The 13,485-nt window shown below is 36.2% G+C and overlaps 5 protein-coding genes across 7 annotated transcripts; 3 read left to right on the top strand and 2 right to left on the bottom strand.

The window, feature by feature from the left end:
• The first annotated feature begins 80 nt into the window (after positions 1 to 80).
• LOC100631685 (ralA-binding protein 1-like) lies at positions 81 to 3,779 on the top strand. Of its 3 annotated transcripts, none has more exons than XM_019996945.1 (16): positions 81 to 261; positions 697 to 812; positions 956 to 1,063; positions 1,137 to 1,214; positions 1,271 to 1,396; positions 1,531 to 1,649; positions 1,702 to 1,832; positions 1,883 to 1,951; positions 2,154 to 2,241; positions 2,422 to 2,475; positions 2,536 to 2,584; positions 2,975 to 3,027; positions 3,158 to 3,229; positions 3,308 to 3,361; positions 3,451 to 3,513; positions 3,601 to 3,779. In XM_019996945.1, the coding sequence occupies exons 1-16, from the start codon at positions 98 to 100 to the stop codon at positions 3,700 to 3,702; spliced, it is 1,446 nt and encodes a 481-aa protein (XP_019852504.1). In that variant the 5' UTR covers positions 81 to 97; the 3' UTR covers positions 3,703 to 3,779. The 3 variants fall into 3 exon arrangements, with proteins under 3 accessions (XP_019852504.1, XP_019852507.1, XP_019852512.1); XM_019996953.1 differs by lacking the exon at positions 81 to 261 and adding an exon at positions 312 to 363; XM_019996948.1 differs by lacking the exon at positions 3,601 to 3,779 and having other exon boundaries at positions 3,429 to 3,486.
• Positions 3,780 to 3,805: 26 nt separating this feature from the next.
• On the top strand, positions 3,806 to 8,143 carry LOC100631560 (eukaryotic translation initiation factor 3 subunit B-like). Its single transcript, XM_003382787.3, has 19 exons — positions 3,806 to 3,917; positions 3,966 to 4,161; positions 4,568 to 4,687; positions 4,753 to 4,813; positions 4,905 to 5,039; positions 5,126 to 5,283; positions 5,509 to 5,640; positions 5,687 to 5,753; positions 5,803 to 5,849; positions 5,924 to 6,062; positions 6,115 to 6,189; positions 6,243 to 6,315; positions 6,393 to 6,521; positions 6,603 to 6,681; positions 6,788 to 6,926; positions 7,002 to 7,133; positions 7,179 to 7,256; positions 7,716 to 7,815; positions 7,924 to 8,143. The coding sequence occupies exons 1-19, from the start codon at positions 3,848 to 3,850 to the stop codon at positions 8,016 to 8,018; spliced, it is 2,025 nt and encodes a 674-aa protein (XP_003382835.1). The 5' UTR covers positions 3,806 to 3,847; the 3' UTR covers positions 8,019 to 8,143.
• Positions 8,144 to 8,158: 15 nt separating this feature from the next.
• On the bottom strand, positions 8,159 to 9,266 carry LOC100631431 (cathepsin L1-like). Its single transcript, XM_003382786.2, has 3 exons — positions 8,489 to 9,266; positions 8,321 to 8,444; positions 8,159 to 8,270 (listed from the first exon to the last, which is right to left on the bottom strand). The coding sequence occupies exons 1-3, from the start codon at positions 9,224 to 9,226 to the stop codon at positions 8,176 to 8,178; spliced, it is 957 nt and encodes a 318-aa protein (XP_003382834.1). The 5' UTR covers positions 9,227 to 9,266; the 3' UTR covers positions 8,159 to 8,175.
• Positions 9,267 to 9,311: 45 nt separating this feature from the next.
• Positions 9,312 to 11,287, top strand: LOC105313079 (solute carrier family 15 member 4-like). Its single transcript, XM_011406220.2, has 3 exons — positions 9,312 to 10,387; positions 10,448 to 10,778; positions 10,823 to 11,287. Exons 1-3 carry the CDS (start codon positions 9,332 to 9,334, stop codon positions 11,125 to 11,127), a joined length of 1,692 nt encoding a protein of 563 aa, XP_011404522.2. The 5' UTR covers positions 9,312 to 9,331; the 3' UTR covers positions 11,128 to 11,287.
• Positions 11,288 to 11,357: 70 nt separating this feature from the next.
• LOC100642085 (sulfide:quinone oxidoreductase, mitochondrial-like) lies at positions 11,358 to 13,485 on the bottom strand. The gene is made up of 10 exons (XM_003382785.3): positions 13,273 to 13,485; positions 12,961 to 13,185; positions 12,618 to 12,818; positions 12,463 to 12,552; positions 12,274 to 12,399; positions 12,097 to 12,217; positions 11,854 to 11,984; positions 11,696 to 11,806; positions 11,569 to 11,636; positions 11,358 to 11,512 (listed from the first exon to the last, which is right to left on the bottom strand). The coding sequence occupies exons 1-10, from the start codon at positions 13,432 to 13,434 to the stop codon at positions 11,452 to 11,454; spliced, it is 1,296 nt and encodes a 431-aa protein (XP_003382833.1). The 5' UTR covers positions 13,435 to 13,485; the 3' UTR covers positions 11,358 to 11,451.

Genomic DNA, 13,485 nt, shown 5'->3' with positions numbered 1-13,485 from the left:
ACCTCTTGATTTTATTTACCAGCAACCCACGCATTATGGGCGTGGTTTATAACCTTTGTTCCGTGGGTGTGGCCAAAGGTGTGGCCTTTAAAACAAAATGGCGGATTACGAGTATGAAGATAGTTTTGAGAGCAGCAGCGAATCAGAGAGCGAGTCAAAGGAATGGGACCGACAGGAGGGCCCTATTAGTCAGTCCAGTAAAACTGAGTTTGTAAGATCTGACCTGGAGCAGTCACTAGGGGAGCCTTTATCTCAATCTCTGTACGACATGTACATGTACATGTACAATGTCATTTTGTTTTGTGTACCTTAGACTAGAGTGACTTCTAACGATGGGTACTTATCCCTCAGTTGATTTTAATGGTACGATTAGTTAATTCTTGTTAAGAATTAATAGTGAAATCAGTTAATCACGTCATATATACATGTACATGTACATGTAATAGGATTCTACATGTATTCCAAGAGCATGGTAATGGTATCGATTATTAAAAGTCACTCTTAAGGTATTTATTGATAAAAAAATTTGTCAAAATATGTGTTGTTGTGTTTAATACATGTCCCTATTAGGATAATTATGTAGAGGAGGATTTATTGAATTACATAACATCTGTCCTTCATTCATGTATTCTTAATGTATATTGTATGTACTTGTACACATACTGTCATGTCATTATGTCTCCCTGTGTGTTATAGGAAGCAAGCTAATTCCGGGAGCCCTAAATCAAGTCCAATGAGTCGTAGGAAGTTCCGGCCTCACTTTAAGAAACCAACTGGACTGGGGAATATCATTAAGAAAAGAAAGAAGAAAGGTAACCTCTCCCCTCTTTCTCTCTCTCTCTTTCTCTCTCTCTCTCTCTCTCTCTCTCTCTCTCTCTCTCTTTCCCTGATCCTATCCTTTCTTCCTTTTTTTGTATGTATTTCATTTTCCTCTCTCCCCTTCCTTATATGGTAGTCTTTGGTGTTAGTTTACAAACTGCTGTGTATCGGAGTGAGCTTGGTAATGATGGGATCGAACTACCAACCATATTCAGACAGTGCATTGACTATCTGGAGGAGAATGGTAATCGTACTATTGTGTATGGCATAATTCATAATCACACACACACACACACACACACACACACCCAATACAGCTCTAGAGCACGAAGGTGTGTACAGGTTAGCTGGAGTGAAGTCACAGATTGATGGTGTTAAGACACTTTATGACAAAGGTTTCCCTATTGTTGACACTTGTTTTTATTATGTTGATCCTATTGTGGTCATACAGAATCTGAGGTTGATTTATCTAATTATGACTGCAATACGGTAGCTAGTTTGTTGAAACTCTACTTGAGAGAACTCCCCGAGCCACTGGTACCTCTAAAACTCCTACCAAGACTGGAAGCAGCTTCTCGTGAGTCCATTACTGTGTGACGTGTTTGTTTGGTTTGTCATTCCTTGATAAAGGAAAAGTTTGTAAACCGAGTGACATGTTTTTTAATAACAACCTCTGACACATTATTATTATTTATTCTTATAACGTAACAGGCCTGGATGCACCAGAGATGCAGTTGGAGATGCTTTTATTAGTCATGGAAGAGTTACCACCTGTTAACAAGCTACTCTTAAGTTGGTTGTTTGTTCACATGAATCACATTGCTGATAAGGTTCGGCTATAGAATCATTATGATCCTTTGGATTGTGTCTCTACTGCTACAGGCTAACATTAACAAGATGGGCATATCGAATCTTGTTATTGTTTTCAGTCCTACGCTGCAGATACCAATATCACTTATGCACTTGCTGTACAATAACAGGAACTCTTTATTTCCTAATGTTGAAATCCTTAAGTGAGATGATTAAAGATATAGTGTGACTCTGTGACTGTGTGTGTGTGTAGGTATGAGCGGTCGAGTAAATCTTCCAAATCTTTTGGTTTACCTGATCCTAATGAGCTAGAAACCGAGGAGTTAGTTTAGCATTATGATTTTACCATATTTGGTCAATGTGTTGCATGAGTGATCATGGAACACAATACATGAATTTATGTAACACATGATACATCCCCCCTCTCTCTCTCTCTCTCTCTCTCCTTCTCCCTCTCTCTCCTTTCCTCTGTCTCTCTTTCTCTTATCTCTCTCTCTTTATTTGCATTTGTCTTCCTCTTACAGAGAGATTACAGCAGAACTAGCAAGACTAAGTGACATATTGGAGAAGCTACATACTAAAGTCCATTCATCAGATGGGAAATATGATGAGGTGACTCCTAATGGTGTACAGCACTTCACTGTACATATACACTTTATTCTATTGTAGCTGACTCTTTTACATGTACACTATTGTTGTATTGATAGTTTAATTCCTTGCATCAGTTGCATTAAGTTTGACTCTCACACACTTATTATTGCTGTTATACTAAATCACTCATTGTTTTGACAGAGAGATGACTACTGCTGGGAGCTACAGAGAGTTGTGACTGAATTGAAAAGAAAGGTAAGTCTTTGTGTGTTGCTTTTCTCTTAATTATGATGTCCTTTACCTTTTTTATTAAAGAAAAAAGTCCAAGAGCAATTCTCTGCCTCTAAGCTAGGAGATGAGCAAGGTAATGTGAATCTATTTACTGTATAGTTGGGTTTTGAGGCAATAGAATTTTACAAATCAAACCACAAACGAATTAACTTCCTGTCTTCTATTTGTCACAAAGCCTGTGACGAATTAATGGAAAAACTCTAGCGTACAAAAACAATGTACCCTCTGCTTAAAGAAGTGTTGCAATGATAATGTTGTTTATCATTTGTGACAATTATAATGAGCTGACCACATGTAAGAGGAGAAGTAACCGCAGGCCTATGTTATTTCATATCAGCTAGTCTTTGTATTTCAAAGGAATTCTTGCCTTACACTTAGTGTAACAATAAACCTGTTTATCTGATACCATTATTATCATGATTCATCATCATCATCATCATCATCATTATTACGTATCTTGTAGAATTTATGAAAGCACTCATCCTGATGGCGGCCACATTAGAAGCAGAGAACGATGTAAGTGTAGATGCAGCATCAAAGAGAGAGGGGGAGGGAGAGAGAGAGAGAAAAAATAGATATACTAGATTTACATAGTGCATGATTGCATAGTGTATATATATGTGTGCACTGTTGATTAAATTTCTAGGAAATTAAAGATGTAAATTTTGCTCTAAAGGAATGCATCAGAAAAGAAATGAAGCAAATTGAGGAATATGAAGTAATGCTTATTAATATTCATTAATTGTCTCATTAATGAATATTAATGTTCTCGTTAATTATTCATGATTGTTTACAGCATGAAATAAAACTATATGAAGCAAGACCTCGTGTAGAAACGGAAGAGTTTTTGGTAATGATAATAATAATAATAATAATAATAATAATAATAATAATAATAATAATAGTAATAATAATAATAATATACATACATGTATACAGGGAGACGAATCGGAGTTTTCACAGTCCATGTCTAAACTATTGTGGAAGAAAAGAGAGCTACAGGTAAATGCAGTATTGCACAGTTAGTCCCTCGGCCATTAGTAATGTTATTTCTTTATTTATTTATTTTATTTTATTTTATTTTCATAGTGCGAATATAATGAACTACTTACTAACATCAAGCATGAAGAGGAGAAAGTGAAGGAGCTTAAGATTCAAATAAGAGTCTATCCACTCAACAATCAGTTTTAATTCACCAATAGTTTATAATAACGAGTGTACAATTTTTTAAAATAATAAATTTACAATGAGTAGTTATTAATAGTTAATTACATGTATCGATTAATGAAATGGGCATGGTATCTTTCCTATTGTTCATAAACACGTGTCTTCTGCAATGGCGGATTTTGATGATGATGATGACTTTTCTGATCCTGAAGGCTTCGAAGAAGATATTAGTGATGAAGGTTAAATGCCAGCATCTAATAATTAAATATTTTGAGTTTTTTATGTAGAATTGTTGGGGGATTTACTTAAAAAAAGACCTACTTTAGATACTGATGAAGACACTCTTGTTGTTATTGACAACGCTCCTAAAGTGAAGCCTGAACTAATGGAGAAGCTTAAAAGGATTTTGAAGAAAGTCGTGGGGAAATTTGGTACCATCATATCAGAATATTATCCTGTCGATGAGAATAATATTTTCAAGGGGTAAGTATGTTTTATACATGTTTATATTATGTGTAATTTAGGGGGTGTACATCTATGTATGTATCAAGAATCGGGTCAAAGTCCCTGTACTATAGTACAGAGCCTCGGGCCAAATTTTGTCAAAAATGAAAAGTAGAGAATTCTCAATTTTTATAATTTTTCCTGATACATATACATGTACTTATGTTGCGTAGAAAGTTTGAGCTAATTCTGATTAAGTTTGGATGTTTTACGAATTTTTAAAGTTGCTCAAAAATCGGGCCAAAGTCCCTGTACTATAGTACAGGGATTTTTGTCAAATTTCGCCAAAAATGAAAAGTAGTTCCTGATACATACTGTATATGTGTATACATGTATATATATATATATGGTTTTAGCATAATTTTTTCTAATTTTCTTTTTTTAGTTATTTTTTCATCGAGTATGCCACTCGTGAGGAAGCACTGAATGCTGTCAAGACATGTGATGGATACAAATTGGACAAAAACAACATATTCTCTGTGAACTTGTTCACCGATTTTGACCAGTAATAATAGCACATACTAATGCCAGTCCTTCATCACTCCTCCCTCTCCCCCCCTACCTCTTTAGATATTTAGGAAAGCTGGACAGTAAATGGGTTGAGCCAAAGAAAGAAGAGTTTGTTGAAATTGTTAGTAAATACATTGTACAGATTATATGTTTACAGTAACATCACTAGTGTTATCTATGTTGCAATGACTATTCTATACTTTATTTAATAGGGTAACCTGAGGTCGTGGCTCCTTGATCCTGACTGCCATGATCAGTTTGCAGTGATATATGATGCTCCTCGTAACAACATGAACGCCATTTGTCGTAACACGCCACAAGAACCAAGCATTGTTTGTGAACGAAAGGTGAAACATCATATCTATTTCAATTAGCATGTACATGTTTTATCTTATTTTTGTTGTATCCACCTTCTATCACTAATTTCCTATAGAGTTGGACTGATACGTATCTCCAGTGGTCTCCTTTGGGGTCCTACCTTACAACGTTTCACGCTCAGGGTGTGGCTTTGTGGGGTACTGATGAATTTAAACGTATCGGAAAGTTTACGCATTCTCGAGCTACTTTAGCTGATTTTTCTCCTTGTGAAAGGTACTACTTGAATGATTGAAAGTTGGAGCAGTTTACTGGTATAGTTAGGCTTGTAGAAATTCCTAAAATGCCACAGACAAATCAGTAATTTTACTTCTTAAAATTTAGCATGTGTGCCTGCCACACTCACCACGTAGGCATTAAATATGTGATAGTGAGTAATGGAAATGAGTCTACATTGTACTGTTTCATCACTGTTACACGAGTGTGAGTTACTGTCTGTAGGTACATAGTGACATTAAGTAATGTAGTCGATAATCCTAATGATCCTCATCAAGTGATTATATGGGATGTAAGGAATGGAGAAATGAAGAGATCCTTTAAGAAGCTTTCTAATGAGGAGTGGCCTGTCATTAAGTAAGTTGCAGTCTCTCCACTTAGAGTATTTGAGATGTTTTTGTAGGTGGAGTTTTGATGGCAAGTATTTTGCTAAGAAAGGCGATGATGTGCTCAGTATTTATGAAAGCTCTGTGAGTGTTTACTTATTGCTGTTTTTGTCATTTTTTGTGTTTTTTGTAGAATTTTGGATTGTTGGACAAAAAGTCAATTGTAGTGAGAGGAATCAAGTTAGCACAACTTTACCATCTCTCTTGTTAATTTTGTTATCTCTCCCCCTCCCTCCCTCCTCTGTGGTTTCTAGAGATTTTTCCTGGTCCCCTAGTGACTATCTTATATCGTACTGGGTACCAGAGTTAGGGGAACTCCCTTCTAAGATTATCATCACCCGCATCCCATCCCGTCAAGAGGTGGCCACTAAAAGTCGCCACTTAGTCTCTGAAGTAATTATAAAAGAATTATTAACAAAATTTATTTTAAAATACCTTTTCTTAGTGTAAGCTTCAGTGGCATAAGCAGGGCGATTATTTGTGCGTCAAGGTTGATCACTGGGTCAATAAATCAAAAAAGGTTAGGATTATTAATAAATGGATGAACATATGACACTGTACTACTTCCTGTAGCAACAAGTGTCGTGTTTTGAGTTGTTTCACGCTAGAGAGAATGAGATACCAGTTGACTCCATTGAGATAAAAGGTATACGGTAATTACTTAAATGTTGCATGTCTTGTACATTACATGTTTATAATGGTTGGCCTTTTTCTTCACTATAGAGCCGGTGATTGATTTCTCGTTGGAGCCCAATGGATCAAAACTAGCTATCATTCACGGGGAACCCCCAACACGAATATCAGTCAGTTTCTATAAGATCAATGAGAAGGGAACGCCACCTGCAAAACTCAGTAAGTACATAACATCTTTAGTTAATTCCTTTTACTAGCTACTGTCCTATTTATCTCCTTTCCCTTTATTCCTTTTTGTAGAAATATTTGAGAAGCAAGCTTCAAACAATTTGTTCTGGTCCCCTGCTGGTCAGTTTATTGTCCTAGCAGGACTGAAGAGGTACACTATTAGAACTAATCAATGGCTTTATTGCACTTGTACTAATGTATCTGTATAATCTAGTTCTATAGTTCATGTGCTTTATCTCTTATTATTATACTCATAGTATGGATGGTCAGTTGGAGTTCATAGATACGTCTGATATGTCACTGATGAATAGACAGGAGCACACGAAGCTGACTGATATAACTTGGGATCCTACTGGACGATACGTTGTCTCGTCTCTTAGTTTCTGGTCGGAGAAGGTACTCAAGAAATTTGAGCATCAAAATAAAAAAATACAATAATTGTTTTAATATAAAAATGTGCTTGTTTTATAGATGGACACTGGTTTTATCATGTGGTCATTTCAAGGCAAGCTCCTCTACCGTAGCCCACGGTATATGGAGCGATTCTGTCAGTTTGTTTGGAGGCCGAGACCGCCATCTTTACTGAGTGAAGAAGACATCAAAGTAACTTTATTTATTTATTTATTTACTTATATATTTTTATTGTAGACTATAAAGAAAGATTTCAAAAAGTACCAGTACCTATTTGAACAGAAAGATCGTTCCATTAAGACCAAAGCTTCAAAGGTGAATACTGGCTGTTTCTATTATGGAGCAGCTTTAGAGATTTTGAGTAACTTTAAAAATTCATAAAAAATCCAATTTTGATCGGAATCAACTCAAACTTTCTACACAACATAAGTACATGTATATATATCCAAAAAAATTATAAAAATTAAGAATTCTCTACTTTTCATTTTTGACAAAATTTGACTCGAGACCCTGTACTATAGTACAGGGACTTTGGCCCGATTTTGGAGTAACTTTAAAAATTCATAAAAAATCCAATTTTGATCAGAATCAACTCAAACTTTCTACGCAACATAAGTACATGTACATGCATAAAAAAACATCATAAAAATTGAGAATTCTCTACTTTTCATTTTTGTCAAAAAGTCCCTTTACTATAGTACAGGGAATTTGGGCTGATTTAGACTATTATTCTAATTAGGTAATTTTAGTTGTGTGTGACTTACTTTTCTTTAGGGTTTAATGGAAAAGCATAAAAAGGAAACGGAAGATTTCAGAGCATTCCAAGAGAAAAAGAAGAAAGATATTTTAAGACGTCAAGAAATGCACAACGACTGTAAGTCTGATATCACACACACACACACTTTCCCAACTATTATACACTAAATGTGTTGCACAGTGTTTCTCTGTGTAGTGTCAAATTTATTTTATTTATTTTTTACAGACATGAAAGAGTTAGAGTCCAAGTTGGCTTCGTCGAACGAAATCATTGAAACGAGTTTCTTGGTCAAAGAGAAGCGTGAAAAAGTTGACGTTTAATTTTGTCAGATAATAATTACTAATAATAAATGAACTCAATAATTATCTAGCAAAAATTAAACAATATGTATGCAAAATTTAATCACAAGCATGTGATTAGCGATTTGCAATACTTTTTTCTCCCAGACCTGATGTACAGTTTTTTTAAGCCAATGGATCACACTATTGGATAAGATGCTTTGCTGGCTATTCCACACATGTTATTTTTATTTCTTGCTATGAGTACATAACCTTTCATGCCCCATCCTTCCCCTGGAGAAGATAAAAGATAAAGATTATATCTTCTTGCAGTGACAACTCACCCCAACAGTTTTTACACAGCCAGTAATCCTCTCCATCTTTACTGCCATAGCCAACTAGGAGTAGCATGTGATCAAGATGAGTTGCTGAGCAATTCTTTGATGAGTAGATTCCACTCTTATACAACTGTGTTGATAATTATGATTATAATCATAATATTGTCTTCTTACTTTAAGTGATGGATCGCTTGAGTCAATGGCTACTATTACAGGTTGCTTCTTAAGAGCAGTAGCAAGATCCTTTTCACTTCCATTGGCAATATTATGATAGTCTTGTATGGGTTGGCGAACTGACCCATCAATACACTCGTGGCACATGCACATGTTCGTTGTGTATGGATAGTCTATGTCCCTACAAAGTCCTCCGTTTCTTTTGACGCAGGCAGTAGGTGGATCTGCTTGCTGTGGTCCTGGATCACAGATGCATCCAAAGCAACAGTCAGAGACTTCTTCAGCACTGAATGGCACCAGGTGTCCAGTCTTTATTGCTACAGCACTGTTCACTGCATCAACTAGTGCCAGGACTTGAGAGCAACCATCATACTGTACTGGAGTGATGACTCCTTTTGTCCTCCAGTCAATGTCAAATGGGTACTCAAATTCTTCTTTCCTGTCATCAGGTATAATTTGATTATGTGTTTGAGTGATTATGTGTGGGTCCAGCTGCAGTGCGGCGAACTGGTTCATTGACAGTGAGTAGTTCACTAGGCCGGATGAGTGATTACCATTATGCTCTTGAACGTAATCCCAGGTTTTCTTCCATGTTTGGTAGTGCCTCATTGGGTCCTTAACATGAGGAATGTAGTGAGAGGACCATTTTAGAAAAGAGGAGAGGACATCATTATTTTGCTCTTCCTCTGCCTTTGAGAAAGAGACCAAAACAGCAATAAATAGCAAAAGTCTGATCATCCTTGTCACTTTATGTCAACTGGAAGGAGTGGTTGATAATTCAGCAGCTGCAGAGTAAGCTGTTTTGATAAAGCATTATCAGCAGTAGATCTATCAAGGGTCAGGATGGATACTAGCCAGATCATCCTAAGTGCTGGTGTTGAAGATGCTGAAAGAACAAGATTACTATTTGGCTCATCCTCTGAAGACAGCACCTCATTCTCAAGGTCATCAAGCAGAGGCTACAAGTCGAGTTTTAGTATTTTTTCAACCGGAGGAGCTGTGAGCTGGAGGAATGTGAAATTGTCATTATGGAGACGTTTGCCTAGAACCAGGCCAGTTATCTATGTCCTTTTGATACATCTCTTTCAATACTTCGGCTATCGGTTATTGGCAGAGCAGAACAGTGTGCATATAATTCAACCTTCAGAATGGAATAATACAATATTTTCTGTCGGTATCTATGGGTTTCCAGCTCTCTTCTATCCAATTGGAGGGATATTGGGTGACGTCTACTTTGGTCGGAAATTAATGTCACGTATTTGTCTATTTATCATATGGTTTTTTTCGATCTTACTAACGATTAATTTTACAATTTGCAGCTATGTCAGTAAAGATAACGTTGCTTTTAACGTTGTTCTCCCCATTGTCTTTCTTGTCATCATTGGAATATTCGAAGGTATTTTTGAAATTAATCTGTTAACGTATGGCGCTGGTCAACTGTGCAATTCCCCCAGTGAGGAAGTCAGCTCTTTCATTTACATGTGGTACTGGACAAAGAACTTAGCTGCTGTTTTGGGAATATTGAGCAGTACAGGATTCAGAAAGGTTTCCACTGCTGTTGCCGGCCGTAGTGGATTTCCACCATTGGCAGCTGCTACAGCTTTGACGGTAGCCTTGCTGCTACACAGAGCTTGCCAGGACAATTTCGAAACAGAGAGCAGAAACCGAAACCCCATCAGGCATATTTGTGGTGTCCTCTGCAATGCTGCTCACTCACGACCAAAGCATCAGTTTATAAGCGCCTTCCGTTACGGAGAAGACCCTCCATCTGGACTGGAGTATGCTAGACAATATCATGGAGGGAAATATACTGATGAACAGGTCCAGGATGTGAGGAGTTTTGGTAGGATACTACTTGTTATTTTAACTTTGAGTGGATTTGTGTCAACTTATGGAGCTGTGAGTTATACCCATTGATAGTAATAATAATAATAATAATCTACTCTGTCTCTTGTATAGTATTTAAGTATGTCCAATTATCAGGTGAAGCATTTAAAAGAAATTTCTCCTCTTGAAAGAAAATATTTTCTCTTTCATCAGTTAAGCAGTCTTACTGTCTATTCTGTAGTGGTTCTCTTAATTCCTTTACTAAACAACCTAATATTTCCTTTTATGTCTAATTATCTTCCTAACTCTCGAAAGCGCATTGGATTGGGTCTAGCTTTTGGTTTCTTGTCAGTACTGCTGGCTGCTTGTCTTGGCTCTAAAACCTCCGATGATAATTTATTGCTGTACCTATTACTATCAAGTGTAGTCATGGGCATTGCAGAAACATCAGTCTTTGTGCCTAGTAAGTTCAAAATCTTAAAGTGCAATAATCATCTTCTTTTATAGTTTTGGAGTTCATTTATGCTCAAAGTCCAGACAACATGAAAGGTCTTTTAATTGGATGTCATTATTTTTTAATCGGAGTCTGGAGTGCTGTCGTCTCTGTCATATATTTTGGTGTTAAGAATGAATATACAGGGGACGGTCACAAACATGACGATCCTAAGTGGCCTATGTATTACTATATAAGCTATTCAGTTGTGAGCCTGGTTGGGCTGATCCTGTTTTGCATTGTGAGCCTTTTCTATCGAAACAGACAAAGGAACAATCCTATATCAGATATAATGAGGATTTCGATGTACTACAAATGAAAATAATTTTTATTTTAATCCTGCTAAAACATTATTGCCATACTTGACACGCTGATTGTTATACTTGTCTTGTGTTTTATAACATTTATTATTAAATTGTGCTTGCAACATTAAATTATACATCTTTATTGTGTTTTTAAAATGCAAAATTTAAATTTAGCCAATTAAGGTCAGATCGCCCATGCAATTCTGATTGTTATATGTTGATGCTTTAATGAATGCTGTGATAGTTGTATTTATAGATGATTCATTAAACTGTAAAATAAATTGAGAGCAGCACTGTCAAAAAATAAAAGTTCAAAATAATGTAGTTCACATTTTTCTTTATTTAGAGAGACCGAGTTTCATTGCTTTTCTAAAAGGTTTGGGTCCACCCCACAAGCCTCTGTGTGAAAATAAAAAAAATATTATAAATAATTATAATTGAAAATGCATTATTACTTTATAAGCCCATGCCAATACACTTCTGGTAATATATCAGCTTTTAAATAATACATTGTCTGTCTCTCCTATCAAGATACATAATAACACATTATTGCTATGTACCACGATGCTCTTTTAAACATACTTTTCCTTGATCAAACGGAAAGGTTTCTAAAGGTGTCCCTGTGTAATCAAACTCAGCAAGAATGCAAGTGTTGTATCCAGTCACAAGAGGACAAGAAGTATATCCATCATACTGCAAGTATACATGTATAAGTAATAATTATAATCAATATTTCTAACTTCAGAATCCGGATTTTGTCCTTTCATGACCTTAAACAAATTCTTTTTAAGCACAGCTGATTCAGCGGCACAGGCAGCAGCTGTTTTACTGGTTGGGACATTAGTGCAGTCGCCAATTCCAAACACATTTTCTACAAGGAATCATTATAATGTTAATGCTCATCATCTTCATATTTATTATTATTATTATTATTATTATTATTATTATTATTATTATTATTATTATTATTATTATTTTCATACCAAATTTCTTGTGCTGCATTGTCTGTGGATTAACATCCAGCCAGCCAGCTCCATCAGCTAACGGACTCTCTTTAATCACATCCAGTGGACCCATAGGTGGGGTTGCATGCATGAAATCAAACTAATATACAATAATACGAATATATTTCTGATTATCGGTAGTTCAATGACACTCACGCTAAAGGTCTTGCGTTCGCCTTCATGACCTTCTTTAAGTACCTCGAAAATAGCTTCTTTTCTTTCCGGGATAATTTCAACAAGATTGTGCTGAAAATTGACATCAATGCCTTTACGACTTATCACCTAACAATGATAAATATGACAGATTCTTTAATCAAATACATCATATTAATTTTGTTCTAGAACCTTCAATAGCTCGTTTGCATACTTCTTCACGCCAAATATCACACCAATTGCTGAATTATAAGTTATGCGAGTCTTGTCCCTCACATTATTCTATGTAAAGAAACAAGACAAGGTTTTTTTGCAAGCACTTAAAATCATGCTCAATCATCAATTACCCTTTTAAACAGCTCTTCAGCTAAGTACATTATTTTCTGTGGAGCTCCTGGACATTTAATGGGCAAAGGAGGAAACGTAAAAATAGCTTCGCCGCCTTTGAAAGAGTTGAGGTACTCGTACGTTTTAGTAACACTGTCACTAGAATAGTTAGAGCTAACGCCAGAACTGGGCATTTCTAAGGCTTCTGTTAAACCCTTAATCTAAACATAGATATTAGAGTAAGGGAAGGATAGATAGCAGATCTAAAATAAGAAATGATGAAGCCATATCATACTAGAGTGTAAACATATTCATGATATAGTTGCTATGGTAATGTCAGGTATTAGGGTTCGTGCTCTTTACCCTGTCAAAATCAACTTTCAGCCCCAATCCAACAATAAGATAGTCGTATTTAATGGTTGTTCCATCTTGAGTATGCACAGCGCTCTTTGATGGCTCAAACTCGGTCACTGCTGTCTTGTACCATGCGGCGTTCTGTGGCATTACATCTGCCATAGGACGACGTGACTGCTCCAATGTTTTAATGCCTGCACCGACCATTGTCCACATCGGCTGGTAATAATGTACCTATCAACACATTGTTATTAATCAAATGAATTTTAATTATTAGGAATACTATAAATTCTACACTACTATAAAAACATTGATGCTTACATCACTTGGCTCAATCACAGCGACCTTGTCTTTTCCAAATCTTCTTGCCAGTGAAGAAGCTACAGCTAGTCCCCCCGTTCCTCCACCACATACTACAAACTGGTGGGATCTAACTCCTGCAGCAGCAGAATGAGCTAAACGCTTGCACACAAAAGAATTCATCTTTATGGTTAATTCTAGTTCTAGATGAAGAGACCCCACCCAAATCCGCGT

The sequence above is a fragment of the Amphimedon queenslandica genome, unplaced genomic scaffold (assembly GCF_000090795.2).
Source record: "Amphimedon queenslandica unplaced genomic scaffold, v1.1 AMPQUscaffold_13519, whole genome shotgun sequence".
In the NCBI taxonomy this organism is placed as follows: domain Eukaryota; kingdom Metazoa; phylum Porifera; class Demospongiae; order Haplosclerida; family Niphatidae; genus Amphimedon; species Amphimedon queenslandica.
Note: the sequence above shows the minus strand (reverse complement) of the source record. Positions and strands in the feature narration are given on the sequence as shown.